Below are 16753 nucleotides of genomic sequence, written 5' to 3' on the forward strand. Positions count from 1 at the left end.
CAGCTATAAAATACCTTAGGTGTGAACACTGATTAAAGTTCAGGTGCTCCCACATAATCAAGGTTGGCTTAGCTGTATTTTCATAATGTGACGGAGAATAAGGCTCCTCCTGTTGGGGTAGTATGACCTCGTTGAGTGGGTGCGGTACTCAAAGTATTCTGTCCTTGGTCTAGTTCAGCCCTGCTGGGTCTGATTCATTAGGCCTCGTCACACTGTGCATTCAGACAGGCGACTGCCTTCATTTCGCAGCTGACAACCCAGTCTTGGTCAGGCCATAGGGCTCTGTGCTGAGTGCTGCCTTTCCACCAGTAATGAGCCACTTTGGCGAATCAGCCTTTAAGTGCATGTTTTCATTGGGATGAACGCACACTCACATGCAAACACACACATTCACCCCCACCACGCACACTCTCTTTCTCTCTTACACACAGAGCAGTGCCCGATCACTGTGTCCTTGATCTGGGTCACGCTCTCAGCAGTTGAGAGGGGCTCTCATTAGTGTGTTTGCCTGTGTGTGTGCACACCATGTGCACCAGCTACCTGCTGCAGGATCCATGAAAGCACCAGAAATATGGCTCCGTGCTGTGAAATTCATCTGGTCTAATAAAGTGACAAGCAGCAGGGATGAAAGCATCATGGCTGTGAATAATAATAACAGTGGGTTTATTGTTGCAGTACATCCTGTGAAAAATATAACAACATAACCATCTGTAATGCCTAAGTATGATGCATTTTGTTACTCACATCTCATATTTCAAGGTCTGTTCATGATGATATAAGCCTTCAGAATAATAAAGAGGTAAAATTACTGGATATTCAAGATGGTCCATAAAACCCCCACACTTAACTTTTACTGGACGTTATTAAAACTAACAAACCACAAATGCATTCAGATGGGCAAAATCTGCAGTGGATGTAACAACAATTAGCAGTTTGCACATAATGAGAGAAAATAAATTTTATGACTACCTGAATAACAGAAATAAAAAGTATAGACTATCAAGTACAAACAGCTACAAGTACAAACAGCTACAGGCATGCTATTTTAATTAGGAATGAAATACAGGAAATACATCAGTACAATTGCATAATTGTACTGATGTACAAATTACACTATTGTCACATAGGCTGGAAGTTTTCCCTGTGAAGCCCATAAGATGACTGGAAAAAAACATCCTTCCGTGTGTCAGTAGCTGTCTTTGCTTTGTTAAGTCTTAAACAGGTTTGGCCAATGAGCCTGCCAGTGTGATATGAGACTATTGCTTTTTTTTTTTTTTTTTTGGAGCACTTCTATAGAAAATTTTACTTTGTTCTCTCTTTCATGTGACTTTGACTGTTTTGACTGCAGGCTATATATTGTTGTGCAGGATTGGTCTGCAACACTTTGTCATATTGCTGTTTTCTTGGCCAGGACCTCCAGGAAAGAGCTGCTCAATCTTTGTGGTTCCAAAATGTCTGCCTGCCAATTGGTGCAGGTTTGCAAAATCTGCACAGAGCCCCTTTTCAACCCCAAATACTTGAAACAAACCCTTAACTTACATGTAAAAATGTTATTTTCACTGAAGTACAGTATGTGCTTCACTCAAAACATAACATTTCTTGAGACTGCATTCATTTCTACTGAGGCAACTATCACCGGAGAAATAGGTATCTGTCTTTGTTCTTTGGTTCTGAGGGATTGACTCAAAAACCTCATGCATCCTGTTGATGTTTGGGATCTCTGAATTTGTTTTTCCTATTAATCTCCACTGTAGCTGTGCAGGATGTATCTCAGCCTGACATTGCAACTCCTAAGTATGGTCAGTGAAAGGGAAAAGAAAAATACATTAGCAGACAACAAATCAGGACCAAAAACTTAAAGTATGCCACCAGCACCTGTTTTGCTGTAGTGTTTGGTTTAAGTATCAAAATTGTTTTAGGGTGAGGTTTATTTTCCTTTAAATGAGTAAAATAAGATAACAGCTTGTACCTACAAGGATGCAGTCTGAAGCGAGGAATGATAATTCATTGTTTAACTGATTTCAGAGTGCAGAGTTGATGTATACAGTGAATGCAGATATAAAAATGATATGAGGTTGGAAGACCATCAGGGAAGTATCTCACCACTCCTTCATCGTCAGATGAGTAAAACCTCCTCCCCAGCCTCTTTTCTTATGAGACCAGTCATCACTTCCCCTGAAATGGGAACTAATCCTCCCCATCCTCTCAAAGAAGCGATTACAGGCTGTAACAGATGAGATGAAGAACACAGCAGTGCTGTGATATGGACCTGCAGTCCACAGTACAAGGAGAAGGTGACATTGTGCTTAACACTCTAATTTTCGTTTCATTCAAAAAGACCTACAGTATCAAATGCACAGGAGTTTTCATTAAGTGCACCACAGTTTTAGGCTGGACCTCTCTGCAGGTTTCAGATAACGATAAAGGATATGACATCTAAAATACAGGGATTGAATGAGAGATCACTAACCAGGGATAATCATAAGTCCAGAATTGTTTCAGAACTAAGACACTGTAGTCAGCAGACAGAGAGAGAGAGTGTGTCCTTGTTGCTATGACCTTGCAGGAGCAGTCAAACCAACTGATTAATGATCCAGGAGTGAGAAACACACACACAGGCAAGCAAGTAGTTTGGCAATCAATTCATCACACTTTATTTTGTGTGACCCAAGCTGATGTGGTCACTAGAGAGCGGCACAATACACTCTCAGCACAAATGCCAAAGTATAGAAAAGTACACATACACACACACCATGGCCTTACCTGCTATGATCTCAATAGCTTCATTTTCACAGCAGCTTTATTACAGTGTGTAACTAGAGATGCTGACAGAGGATTGTGTGTGTGTGTGTCGATGTACTTTACTGGACTGACAAAACATTAGTGTACTATCTGAGAATTGGAAAAGGTTTGCTTAGTTCTGTTAAAATTGTCACATTTACACTGAAAATGAACATAATAAACTGGCAGAGGATAGTGTAGGAAGGTCAGGAACATGTTTAGGTGATAGATACAATGCTGTTTGGACATCCTGCAGATGCTTTACTGGGAAAGTGCTAGTAGGGTCACTAGGCCATCCCTATAAAGGCTTGTAGGTGCTGGTTGTAGCAGTCAGCAGTCTCCCTGGCCGTGAGAAGCTGCTGTTCACACCACTGAACCAGAGCCTGCTGCAACATGCCCACACGTGCACTCTTGAGCCGTGTAATCTGGAAGATACATGCACACACACATACGCACACACAAACCTTATTACAGGTATACACCAGGGAGTCTACAGGTATCAGAACATTGAATTTAAGGCTTTTAACAATATTTTCCAGACACATTTCCAGGAAATTTAAGACTGATTTTTATTATTCAAATAAGCATTGCAGTTACATATAAAGGTAAGCACTATACATCTGGTCCAGTGCAGAGGTAAAATTTAGGTAGGAATATGGCACGCTATTAAATAGATGGCTCTATGAACTGTTGTAACACTTTGGTTTAGATGAAATAGCAAGGTGCTACTGTAATAAATGAAATCATTACTTTTTTCTATGTACATAATCTGGTAAGTCTCTCTACAATTACATATGACAGATAAGTATACAGTGAGTTGGGCTAGTCTACAATGGACATTTTACCAACAAGGAAGTGTTGCAGGTAAGTATAAAAGCAGAATTAGGTTTCAGCTTAAGCTTAGGTGGGCTTAGAGTTTTATAACACTGGAAATGCTGACTCTAATGCAGAACAACTTGACTAATGCTGACTAATAACTTTTAAGGCCTAAGGTAGGTTGGGGGAGAGGCAATGAGAAATCCACAGCTCAATCATGTAGATGTTTTACCTCCTGTTTGGCCACTGTAGATATGTGATCAAACTCCTTCTCTGATGCTTTCTTCAACTCCTCCATCTGATGAATATGGAGAGCTTATCGTCATAATTATATATTTGGTGTTTATCAATGCAAACGTCTTCACATCAGCTTTCCCATGCTTCGACGATGTTACTGTTTCAACTCAGCAGAGCATTACTGACACCTACTGGTCATAAGAAAACGTGTTTTTTTTTTTTTTTTTTTTTTCTCTGGCTGTGGGTTGTTGTATATGTGTGGGAATGGACACTCACTGCAGCCTTCTTCACAGGTTTGGCTTTTTCAGCATTCCTGCTGGCTGTCTCCAACTCCACCAGTTTACAGGTTCTCCTGAACAGCATTTCCTGCATTCAACACAAAGACACACGTGTGATGATACTCAAGAAAATGCTACAGGGCCAACAGAAATGCACCGAAAGAAGGCTCAGATTGTGGGTAAATGCAGAGGCAGGTTACATCTGGAAAACACACATATACACACTGAGTGGACATCTCTTGACAATGCAGTTAATCCATGACAAAAAAAAAAAAAAATCACAATTTTATCAAGCTGAGTCTCATAATCAGTTAAAAATCTTGCTTTTCTTATAAAGAAAAATGTGCCAAAGGGATGAGAAAATTCCACTCATTTTAAATGCAGTTTCACATGTTTCAACCATTTTTCTAGGAACGAGTATAAGCATGTTGAAACGGGGCAGAGTAACATAAATCAGCCTGCTACCGTCAAGAAAATGAAACTTGATTCAAGAAAATATTGGAGACAAGTTTATTTGCAAATATGGAACAAGTGGGATTTTTTTCATGGTGTGCAGAAGCTGTGGGTGATCATGTCAGGGGTCAGACCTTCTCTGCTTCCTGGTAGCGTGACTCCAGGTCCAGGCCCAGCCCGAGAGTCTTCACGTTGTTCTCAGCTACACTCATAGTGTTTTTCTGCACATGCACAGACACACAGATGATGCGCCAAACATATGGTACAGAGGAACATAACTATACTTCTATGGAATTGCTACTTTATATTGTATACCTTACCCTCATTGAATCAAAGACCTCTGACAGCTTCACACAAATCCTGTATGAAAGAGATACTGTCAATTTGTCCATTTTTACTAGCATGTTTATTGCAAATTGTGCATAATGTACTGTGTGTAAATTTCATATGCAATGAACAAAAAACCAATACTATCATCGCCTCACTTGGAGAAGGCTTGTTTGTCAGGATTGTCCCCGGGTTCCACACAGAGTTGCAGAGCAGTGGAGAAATGTCCACATGCCATCGCTATTTCTGTAGAGGAGTGGAGAATGAATCAAGCTCCACCACCAAACCTTTGTCAAGCAGCACTTGCAAATAAATCAACGCATCTGTTATAATTTAGCTGAGGTGCCAAAGGATTGGGGTTTAGTACACTGGGTAATAAAACGAGTATCATAAAAATTTAGAAAATGACAAATCCCAATTCTGTGTGATCAGTAACTTACCTGACAGGATCTAAACTGCTTACCATGGTGAAGTGGACACACTCGGTACTCCCAACAAGTTAAAATGCTCAGAATTGGTACTTACAAATGTTATGTGATATGGATCTGACCAAACACATATCCACCAATAAATATCAGCTATTGAATCAAACCACTCTTAAAAAACACAAATTACACCAGTGGATTAATCACTTCTTATCCCCCGCTGCAGATTGTGTTAGTGGGAAGGTACTGTGGGAAAAATAAACCAGTTTTCTTACTTTGCTCAGTCAATACCACATCCAGGAATTTCTGTGAGAAAAAAAAAAAAAAAAACTCAGCTCAGAAAAAAGGGCAGTATCTGTGTCTGGATGTAAGCAAGATGGGGAGGACAAACATACAGGCAGACAGACAAACAAACACTCTGACTTGGTGCTCACCTCAACTGCCGTCTTGGTGAACGCAGTGAGAGGAAGGTTATGATCACGTTCAGTTTGAAAAAACACATCCACATCCTGCGGACACAATTATCATGCATTTAAAACCTCTCATAGCGATGCAAAGGTGCGGGGTGTGAGTTTGTCTGTGCAGTACCTTGTGACCCTCCTTCCTCATCTCCTCTACAGCTTGACTTAGACGGTTGAAGATATTTTTCCTTACTTTCTGATGGCCAGGGGGCTGCAAACACACAAGGCGCATATAAGTTTTAAAAAATGTTGTATTTTTGCAAAATAGAGTACTTAATAATGGAGACGTAGTCAGTTTCAGAGTTATTGCTCATACTCTCTTTCTTGTGAGGTGACTCTAGAAATTTTTGGCACACAGCACTACCAAAGCTGCTTCTGCTGAAGATATACAGTTCCACACAGAATAAGACTCATCCAGACAGGAAGTTAATCAGCATGAATGAAAACCACAATACTTTTTTCACCAGAGCAAATTCTGAATAACAATTAAGCAACACGATTACTCAGGATGTGTGTCATACTAGTTTGAGTTAGGTCTATGAGCCAAAGTGACCATTCTTGAAACTAAATACAACAAAGAAAAGCCAGCTAGAGTGCCCTAAAGTTTCAGTATAGTAGGCCTGCTTCCTTTCGTCAGCCTTACAAATCAAACAATGAACTGCACTGAATGTTTAGTTTCTATGAGGCAGGTCTTTCCTTAGCACAGAGCATTTTCATTTTAAGGAAAAATCTCTTTGCTGCCTCTCTTTGAATCATTATAACTTCAGGCAACTGCCAGGCCATCTGTCCCTAACTGCTAATCAAACATGTTCCAGCATGCAAAAGCAGATTTGAAGTAACGTACAACTGCATCCAAAACAACAAAGCTTAATGATGCATCATTAATGAGGCAAAGGCAAACGTCTATATGATTTACATGTCACTGAGTTTCCCTTGTCAGCATAAAAATGTGTAAAACTGATGACATGGAGTAAGTGTCCAACATAAGAAATTAATAGCATTCCATAGCCTGACCATTTATGATACACTCACTAAATTAGTGATTTCTTTTTTATTCTTCTTTGACATAAACAAGACTGTGAGGTCTTGTTTCACCTCCTCGTGCCAGGCTTAAACTTTCAGTTGGTTTAGTTGTGCAATTTCCTCTGCGCTCTTTTCCCACTGTGTTCACTTCCATTTAAGTTTCCTTACAGAATTTACTTGCATTTGTTGTGTGAGATTTCCACTACCCGCTACAATTAAGTTGCCAGGTTTAATGTGTTCTCCTTCACAAGGTATTTGGCAGATGAATCTCTCGCTTCTGTCTTCTGAAACAATCTCAATAAAGTTTAACAGCTTATTGGCCTTTACTCTCATAAAAAGAGGTTTCACACTGTATCCTCTCTTGCTTCTGGGGCACAACAATGGATTACAAAAAACTGTGAGGTAATTTTGTTAGTGGCCACTTACATCTCGACAAGTGAGGAAGATCTCCACAGCTTTGTTTTTACCGAGTGTGCTGTGAGAAGCAACCTGGCGGAGATAAGCTTCCAGTGCCATGCAGTAGGGCCGCAAGTCCTGTCCCATGGCCAGGAAACCTGCAGCAGAAAGAGGCCATCAACATTTTCACCAGATCACATCACAGATTACAGTGTAACTAAAGACAAACTGAAGAGCAGAAATGTAATATTTATTTTGATTTTAAAGAGAACTTCAAAATAGCTGCAGTATAAAAGACATTTTTGCAAAGGTACATACCAAGTTGTTTGATAACTTTAACAGATCCATTCACCTGAGCCTTTGCTGGAAGAGGGGGAAACTTGAAAAAAAAAAAAAAAAGAATGAAAAAAAGTAAGGCTTAATTGTAGTACATGCAATATGTCTTATGTTCTTATAATGGTATTTATTTAAGAAAAATATTCACATTTCATTTTTTGGATTAGATACCCTGTATGTTCATGAATTATGGTATGAGCTGCAGAGTCCTCCATAAAGGAAACACAGTTCACTTGTACACCAGGCATTATGGTAGAAGCCACACATGCATGAGCCAGCCATTTGTACAGCGGCATAGCAGGAAAAAGCTTGACAAATATTTTAAGTATAGTGGCTAAGTCAAAATTTTAGTTGAAAAGAGCAATTATCTTGGTCACCACACTCAAAGCATTTTGGTGTTAAAAGGTGGAGGTTTGAATGTCAACCTCCACCCTCCACCAAGCATTTAAATAGCCCCTTATTAATGACAACAAAAAAAGAAAGAGACAATGACACACAACAGAAGTTGCAAACTGAAGTTGAATCCCCAACATTATGTAAACATGGTATTTCCCCTAGGAGGACTCAGCCATACTAATTTTCTTCAAACCATTATCATCTCTAGGTTAACGAGTCAGGCGATTAAGACCACATGATGAAGTACTGACAATGATGCCTTGTATGCCAGGCACATCCTCCTGAGAGAACAGGTGCTGCTGTAGCCATTCAAAGTCATCATAAGTCCGGACCACATGGTACTCCCCTGTCCCAGATAGCTGGTACAGAGAATAGAAACAAAACAGACCGATATATATGACATCCAATGAGCCCGTTTTTGCAGAAATATAATCCATAAAAATAAACTAACCCATCTAACAGGTGTACTGGATTAACTTAAGAATAATGTTAGGCAATACCTGTAGCATGTAATCACCAATAAAGGGGGTCAATTTCTCACCTTTTGAGATACAATTACAAAAGTAAGTGTATCCTCATCTTGCACTGCCTCTGTAACTTTGATATTATGGGAAGTGACACTGAGAGTAGTTGTTTCTCCTTTGGCAGCCTCCTTTAAGTAAAAAAAAAAAAAAAAAAGTCTTAAAAAAAGTGTTAAAAGTCTTGCAGAGCCAATGAGCAATGAGATAACTGCAATGCTCTATCTAGATTGCAAATTTGCTTTAATAATAGGCAAACTAAATTGCAGCAGATTTCAGTAAATATATATCGCTGTGCATCTGCCAGGCACAAAGGCTGTCACATGATACTCAAGTTGCAAAGAGTAACCTTTCAGGCACAGAATCACACTTACCATCATGGCAGAGCCTGTGTGCTAAGATATGTTGTATCAACTCTCTGTGTTTGTGGAATGGGTAAATCCGCTATTATCTTCATAAAAGTGCATAAAAGCTTTAAGATCTTCTGTTTTCTAATGGCTTCAAGTGCACTCACACGCTCCAACTGCTGAGAAAGCACAGGATATCCTCTAGGTCAAAGTGCACACTGGTCCTGCAAGAAAGGGAGTGAAAAAGTGCCCAATCTAAAGTGCTGGCGCAGGGGAAAAGAAGATGAGTAAATTCTATTAGTCAGTAACTCAGAACCTTCGGCACACCCATACAGGAAAAGTGGTAAAACAGCCCCATCAGTTCCTAGCGGGTGAACACTGACAGCCCTGCAAACCTGTAAACAACCACTGGACTTTACAAGTGATCCCATAAAAGAGGCTGAATATATTGTTTTAGGTCATTTCCAAGGTTCAGTTCAGCTGAATTTGTATGAGGCACACCAGATACAAGACAAGATACTGAGTAAACAATTTATGTGAAGACTTTATTATCAACAAAGCACACCACGTTAACACAAAACACTCATACAGGATTAACTCCACACCCACCCACTTCAGCATTGGTACCAACGGCTTGTTTTTTTTTTGTTTTTTTTTAGCCTAGTAGAACTGCTCATGCTCCTCCCCTTCCCCCTCATGCCCGTGAAAAAAGAAGTCCACGACATCAGAAAAGTCAGACCTCTGAAAACTGTGATACTCATAGTGGTCCTCTTGATCCTCCCATCCCATCGGAAAGCTCCAGCGGTAGTGTGGCTGCTCCTCATCCATTTCAAAATGCATGAACAGGTCATCAAAACTGAATTCGAAGACGCTGGCTTCATGTGCAGCTTCCTGGTTAAAATAGTCATCATTCTGTTGGAAAGCCTCATGGCCCAACTGGTCATACTGCCTCCTCTTTTCCTTGTTAGAGAGCACCTCATAAGCTGAGGATCAAGAAAATGAAGCTCTTACTTTAACAACATTTGACATGCTGCAATAAAAAGAGCACCACTAGCAGTGTATTTCCTGACTTTATGTGGAAATCATTAATTTAGCAGGTCATTATGCAACAGAATTCACATCATTGTTGTAAATTATAACTTTCAGAGATGCACAGATAACTGTCAAGCATATTACAGCTTATATTATAATTTACCTTCGGCAAGGTTTCTAAAAGTCTTTTCTGCTTCGGAGCTCTTGTTCTTATCAGGGTGGTACTTCTTGGCCAGTTTGTAGAAAGCTTTTTTTATCTGTCTTTCAGTTGCTGTCGGTTCAACGCCGAGCGTGGAGTAATAATTCCTGCTCATCTCTGAGGAGGCAGGCTGAGCTCCAGATAAGCAGAGCAGGACCACTGCAGTCATCAGCTGGGCCAACATCCAGGGGGAGACGCCTTGCACTGCCATCCTGAGCTTTAAGAGAACACATAGGACTTACACACAGAGCAGTTTATCTGCACGTCCAGCCACCGTTTGCTTTGGCAGCTCATCATCATCATATCTGCAGGGCTATCACAGCAACACGTCAGCAGCAGCAGAGGTCAGCTGGCCTGTGCAGCTGGAGAGACAAGTGCACTAAAAATGAGGCACACACAGCCTGGCACTGTCCGTGAACCCAGAGCTGGACTAACTCGACAGTTTACTGACTAAACCAGCTAAAATGAAGGAGTTAAACAATCCTACTTACAAACCACAATGGCTCAGTGTATCAAACGCAGCTTGTTCCCTTTTCTCACCAACTGTGAAGTAGCATTGTCATCTGCCTCGCAATGCATCACATTACGTGGCAGAACTGGATTTTTAAAATTGTTGCTAGTCCAGTTCCTACTTACAGACAGGCGGAACACATCTTCCAGTAAAAACTAAATTCACTACCTCACCAAGGGCCTGGAAGGATTAAAAAAAAAACCCGCTCCGAGAGGAAGAAGTTCTTCCTCGTCGTCGTTAGCAGAGACAAAAGGTAAACAACTGTTTTCCCATTTCAGAGTAGGAACATGATGCAACACTAATTAGTGCATTGTTACTTGGAAAATGTGATGGAGGTCATGATTATATACCATTCATTAGGCTATAAAGAAGAGAGAGATGTTATGATGCTTTAGCTCAGAGGGAAACAAATGAATATTTTAGAGAAGGAAGAATCTTCTTTGCATGCATGTATAAAATAAAATAAAATTAAATTAAATTAAATAAAATTAAATTAAATTAAATAAAATTAAATTAAATTAAATTAAATTAATATTTGGGGGGTTCATGATACTCACTTATCTCCTACCCAGTTGGAAAATAGCTACACTCCTATCCAGTTGATGGCGGTAATGCGCCGCTATGTTGTTCACAAACCGCCGTTGGAAAATGGGACACCACAAACGGTTCAGTTTGATTAGCTCTTAATTATTCTGTGTCTTGTCTCGGGAAAAAGCCCAATTAGGCCCACAAGCCTTGAGTACTTTAATTAATTCAAGTCCTGTGGGTAGCGTTGTAAATGGTGGCGCATCAGCAAAGAAATGCAGAGAGATAGATTCAAATGACTGGTGGGAAAGTTGGATGACTTGGGTAACAATTAGAGTAAATTATTGTCAAGAACAGAAAGTTATCATTTTTTAATGTACTGCCAGAGAGGACTGGGTACAATGGAGAGCAAATTGGGTAGCACAGAAAACTGTATGCATTGCATTCATTTTATCTAATCTTATCTGTTTGATTAAGAAAATGAGTGGAAGTTTGAGATAGTTCAGGTGAAGTGAAACCATAGTCTGTCATTCAACAGAGAATATGGTGCGCTTAGTTCATATGGAAAACTATTTCTTTCCACATTTTTATCTTGTTAACGCAAATGATTTTCATTGCATTAAAAAATTCACAATTTGTTATTTGTTTGGTAATGTATTAGCGACCCACAGATGTATGATTTTACTGCTTTCACAGGATCTCAACTGTCCTCAGGGGGGCGCAACTGTAGTACTTATACTGCACATACACTCCAATTCGATAGGTGGCAGTAAAACACATTTTTAATTGGTTGTCAATCACAGGAAAAACACAAGAAGAAGAAGAAGAACACAAACAGAGGAGAGGAAGACGAAGAAGAAGACTTGGCCTTGAGGAATTGTCAAGTAACGACAGGCTGATTGTTGTTGTTGTTTGTGTAAATAACTGTGTATTACTCAGATTCTCGGAGGTAGTTCTGGTTTAATGGGAAGCTGTTCTCCGCATGCTGCTCCGGGTGCGTTCGTGGTAAGCCTACAACAACCTTTAACCTTAACCAGATAACATCAGCGTTAGCCAGCTAGCCAGCTAACATTGGCTGGCTCATGTTGTCAGCGAGCTAGCTGGCTAGTTTACAGCCACCAGCCTCACAGCGCGGCAAACTCGTAGATGTACTTACTCGGGATTTTGTTGAGGGAGTACAGTTTTAAGGAATGCGGTCGGAAATCCATTGTAGTTTTATACCATTTGAATCAAAGGGCTAGTTTGGGGTGCGAAAGCGCCGACTGTTGCTCAGCCTCCAATGTAAACAGCAGTGCTCGTGCTTCCTATTATTTCCATCTATCACGTGCCAGTGCCATAGCCTCCTCCGGTTGAACCATGTATCTTAATCCAGTTTATGATATGAGGGGCTAATGTCACTGCCAAGAAACTATTAGAGTGTACCCCAATAACAAAACAGAGGCTTCTACAGAAATGGGACAGTGTATTGAAGAGAGAAGAACTGCTTTTATTAATGGGGATGTTGACCTGTGTATGCTTAAGAGGAAGAAACTAATGTCAGTTTTTAAAGAGGAATAGGATGAAATATAAAGACAATGTAGAGAGTCAGCTATGTTCAGGTAATGGAAGGCTAGAACAGATCCAGTGTTATGATGGGTAATGAAGGGATAAGTCAAGATGTCCCACTGAAGAGGGGTATGTCTTTTGCTAATGACCTGAATCATTTCTACTCTAGACTCAATAACCACCCCTGCTTTGATGTCCTTACAGACATTTCTGATCACTTCATAATTGTACTGACAGGTGGAAGTAGCAGTTAGCCCAGCAAGAATCAAACCTAGTAGAGCACCTGGACCTGATGTATTAAGGGACAGGGTGATTAAATCATTTAGGTTTCACCGCACACCAGTTTTTACAAAATTGTTCCAGCTTTTATCGAATGAACACTGTTCCCAACACACGGAAACTCACCAATATCATGCCTGTCCCTAAGAAGCCACGAGTGGCAGAGCTTAATAATTTTGGACCAGTTGCATTTATCAGCATCCTATCTAAATGTATGGAGAGGGTTATAGTAAACAATCATTCAACATCTCTCAGTGAATGGTTTGACCCACCTCAGTTTGCATGTAAGAGAGGCTGAGGTACTGGTGATGCAACACTGACACTGATGAATACTGTTAGTAAATATCTACTGCTGTGTAAGAGTTATGCCAGACTCCTATGTTTAGATTTGATCTCAGCTTTTAAGTGCATGCAGAAACAAACTGATGAAAAGGCTTTGTGACATTAACACCAACAGCCATGATATACAGTGGATGAAAGAGCTCCTCACAGATCGACCACAGAGAGTGTGGTACAGTGGTGTTACTTCTGATAAAATCATCTTGACTACAGGAGGACCTCAAGGCTGTGTGCTCTCAACAGTCTTGTTTTTCCTATATACTAATGAAATACAGATTATGAATTAAACTTTTCAATTGTTTAAATATGCTGATGACATGGTGTTAGTTGGTCTTATGCAGACAGGGGACACTGTTCATCCGTCTACATATCAGTCTACTAAGTGGTGTGAAGACAGAGGCCTTTTTATTAACTAAACTAAGAGCTGGTTATTAAGAGACTGTTGAAGCAGTAGAGAAGTTTAAATACTGAGGAACCTTTTTTGATGGCACTTGTTTTGCACAAGTTTTACAGCTAACACAGAATAGATCTTTAAAAAAAGAATGCAAGGCTTGTATCTAAATCAGGAAACTGGATTCATATAAGTAAGGGAGTTTTAGAGACTGTTTACATAAATCTTGTGGAAACTGGTTAAACTTTTCATTTCCAGAAATATAAAAACTGCCAGTAAAATTATTGGGAAAGAGCAGAGACAACTAGGATGTATATATAAAAGGTGAAACAAAAAGCTGGGAATATTGTGTCTGATCCTGTTCATCCTCTCAATAAAGAGTTCATGAAACTGCCCTCGGGAAGATGCTATAGAGCCGTAGCAGCAACTGAGAACATTTACAAAAAGTCTTTCATACCACACGCAGTAACTCTGCTAAACTTGTCAACACCATTTGGACTGGAACTGTATCTGTTTTTGCAATTTATAATTTTTTGTGATTAACAGTGATGTGTTTTTAACAAACTTGTGAATCTGAAGTTAAATTTCCACATCTGTGGACAATAGAGATTATTATTACTTCACATCTGCTGTACCTTATATCACTTTTTCAACGGGTGTGTCTCTATTTATTTTTCAGATCTGTGAATAGAAGATTCCTCTGCTCAAGGAAATCCGTCATTTTCATGACCTGTTTACCTGTGCTTGTGAATGGTTGTCCAGCCACGTCAACCCCCCAGATACACATGAGTGCTGTTTTCTCATCAAGCTGGGCCGAGCGCCATGCCTGACCGGGACAGTTCCTACCTGTCTAGCGGTGGTGGGAGTGGTGGCAGCCTGGGTGACGAAGGTGGACCTGGAGCTAGTTTAGGCGGGGGCACGGGAGAGGGCAGAGTGGGTTCAGGGGGAGGTGTTGGGGGCAGCGTCTCTGGCTCTGGGGGAATGGGGGGAGGAGGGGCTCTTGGAAACGGCAACAGTTGTGGGAATGGCGGAAGCGGCGGGCTGGGTTCTGGACTGGCTTTGGACGGTGTCTGCAGGGACTTCATACGCAATGTTTGCAAGAGAGGGAAGCGTTGTCGCTTCAGACATCCAGACTTCAATGAGGTGCCAGACTTGGGAGTACAGAAGAATGAATTTATCTTCTGTCATGACCATCAAAATAAAGAGTGCATGCGCTCTAACTGCCGCTTTGTACATGGCTCCAAAGAGGATGAGGACTATTACAAGAAGACAGGAGAGCTGCCACTCAGACTCAGAGGGAAAGTTGCAGCACGACTGGGCCTGTCTCCCATGGATCTCCCCCACAGTCGGGGAGAGGTCCCTATCTGCAGAGACTTCCTGAAGGGGGAGTGTCAAAGGGGCAATAAATGTAAATTTCGGCATGTCAAGAAGGACTATGAGTATGAACCGTCAAGGGTGGGAGTGGGTGGTGTTATGGGGCCAGGAGTCAGTGGGATGGTTAATGCTGGTGGAGGGGTTGGTGGAGGTGGAGGAGGTGCCTGTGGAGGAATGGCAGGACTTGTTGGGGGCGGAGGTGGAAGCAATATGATGGGAATGGGCTGCCCCAGCTTGGGTGGCTGCCGAGATCCAGGTATCTCAGGAGTTGGGGGAGTAGGGGGTGGAGGAATGAGCGGCTGTTTATCCATAGGTTCCTTAGGACAACGTCGTTATGACAGGGGCTCTTGTTCTGTGTATGACCCCCTGTTTGAGAGTGGTCTGTTTGAAACGGGATCCCTGGAGGCTTCTGTGGACCACACTGCACTGCAGCTGAAGAGACGGAGGTTGGAGGGGTTGCGGCTGGCGGATGGGAGTGGAGGTGGGCACTATGAGTTGGGGGTCCAGGCTACCTTGCCACCTCGTCCTCTGGAGTACCGGTTCCTGGAGGAAGAAAACTCCCTGCTGAGGAAGAGAGTGGAAGAGCTGAAGAAGCAGGTTAGACTGAAAGATATCAAATTACAAAGTGATTGAAGAAAATACAAAAATGTGTATTTCCTGCTCAAATTTGTTTTTATGTATTTGTCAGGTTTCGAATCTTATTGCCACCAATGAGGTTCTCTTGGAGCAGAATGCCCAGTTCCGAAGCCAGGCCAAGGTGATGACACTGTCTTCCACACCAGCCCCCACCGAGCAGAGTCTGGCGCCCCCTGTGGGTGCAGTAAGCTCCTACAATCACAGCATTGCCCAAACCCACACCACCCTGAGCAGCGCTGGACTGCAGCCTCGGCCCGTCACCCAGCAGGACCTAGTAGCTCCCACGGGTGCCCCTACAGCACCACCAACTAATGCTGCCCCACCCACAGCCCCTCCGCCCCATCTCAATCCAGAGATCACCCCCCTCTCAGCTGCCCTGGCACAGACCATTGCCCAGGGGATGGCACCCCCTGTTTCCATGGCACCAGTTGCTGTATCTGTGGCACCAGTGGCAGTATCCATGGCACAACCTCTGCCGGTCATTACTATGAGCCATGCCACCACCCCAATGGTGTCGTACCCCATTGCTAGTCAGAGCATGAGGATCACCACTCTGCCTCACTAACTGATTCCTCGTCAGGACTTTATTACCCTTAAGTAAGGAGGGATTTTGAACATTGTCTCTTTTATGTGTTTGAGACTCAACTCATTACAGAGACCAGTAGCTTCTGACTACAGTTGCCACAGTGAGGTAAACTGATAAGCCCACCAGAGAGCAAGCAAAAAGACTTTTCTGTCCAGCTTTTTCAGTCTGTTCTGTGGCCACAAAACAAATAAATGTTTCCTTTGGACTGACCCATGAACTCAGCAAATGCCTATGTGCAGTTGGGGCCTTTTCAAACATAGGCACCAAAATAGCAACAAACTGAAAATATGTGAGGTCATTGTGTCTGAAGCATTCCCGTAACTCACACTGACTGTTGTGTCATTACAAGGAGATTTGGCAGTAGGTTCTGTTTATATTTTTGTGGGCTGCTCTTGTGTAAATTAACTTTGATATTTTGCTCAGATCAAGGAAAACAAGAATAACAACCACTCAACAAAGTATCTTATGTTGTCACCTTGTTTCAAACTGCTATTTTAACTGCTCCATTTTTTTTTTTCCATACTTATTTTGCTCACACAGAA

General features: G+C 41.6%; 3 protein-coding genes across 6 annotated transcripts; 1 reads left to right on the forward strand and 2 right to left on the reverse strand.

Moving 5' to 3' along the window:
* Positions 1-2635: 2635 nt before the first annotated feature.
* Positions 2636-9207, reverse strand: LOC115359516 (sorting nexin-6). The gene is made up of 14 exons (XM_030052047.1): positions 8822-9207; positions 8471-8581; positions 8181-8288; positions 7516-7576; positions 7228-7355; positions 5906-5989; positions 5752-5826; positions 5593-5623; positions 5051-5138; positions 4886-4925; positions 4700-4786; positions 4111-4200; positions 3830-3895; positions 2636-3206 (listed from the first exon to the last, which is right to left on the reverse strand). Exons 1-14 carry the CDS (start codon positions 8825-8827, stop codon positions 3069-3071), a joined length of 1113 nt encoding a protein of 370 aa, XP_029907907.1. The 5' UTR covers positions 8828-9207; the 3' UTR covers positions 2636-3068.
* Positions 9208-9320: 113 nt separating this feature from the next.
* On the reverse strand, positions 9321-11229 carry LOC115359084 (dnaJ homolog subfamily B member 9-like). Of its 3 annotated transcripts, none has more exons than XM_030051384.1 (3): positions 11094-11229; positions 9990-10242; positions 9321-9777 (listed from the first exon to the last, which is right to left on the reverse strand). In XM_030051384.1, the coding sequence occupies exons 2-3, from the start codon at positions 10234-10236 to the stop codon at positions 9455-9457; spliced, it is 570 nt and encodes a 189-aa protein (XP_029907244.1). In that variant the 5' UTR covers positions 10237-10242; positions 11094-11229; the 3' UTR covers positions 9321-9454. The 3 variants fall into 3 exon arrangements, with proteins under 3 accessions (XP_029907244.1, XP_029907243.1, XP_029907242.1); XM_030051383.1 differs by lacking the exon at positions 11094-11229 and adding an exon at positions 10662-10783; XM_030051382.1 differs by lacking the exon at positions 11094-11229 and adding an exon at positions 10517-10738.
* Positions 11230-11854: 625 nt separating this feature from the next.
* Positions 11855-16672, forward strand: zc3h10 (zinc finger CCCH-type containing 10). Of its 2 annotated transcripts, none has more exons than XM_030051381.1 (3): positions 11855-11945; positions 14295-15586; positions 15678-16672. In XM_030051381.1, the coding sequence occupies exons 2-3, from the start codon at positions 14438-14440 to the stop codon at positions 16188-16190; spliced, it is 1662 nt and encodes a 553-aa protein (XP_029907241.1). In that variant the 5' UTR covers positions 11855-11945; positions 14295-14437; the 3' UTR covers positions 16191-16672. The 2 variants fall into 2 exon arrangements, with proteins under 2 accessions (XP_029907241.1, XP_029907240.1); XM_030051380.1 differs by having other exon boundaries at positions 11865-12066.
* Positions 16673-16753: the final 81 nt, after the last annotated feature.

Source organism: Myripristis murdjan, chromosome 5 (genome assembly GCF_902150065.1).
Source record: "Myripristis murdjan chromosome 5, fMyrMur1.1, whole genome shotgun sequence".
NCBI lineage: Eukaryota > Metazoa > Chordata > Actinopteri > Holocentriformes > Holocentridae > Myripristis > Myripristis murdjan.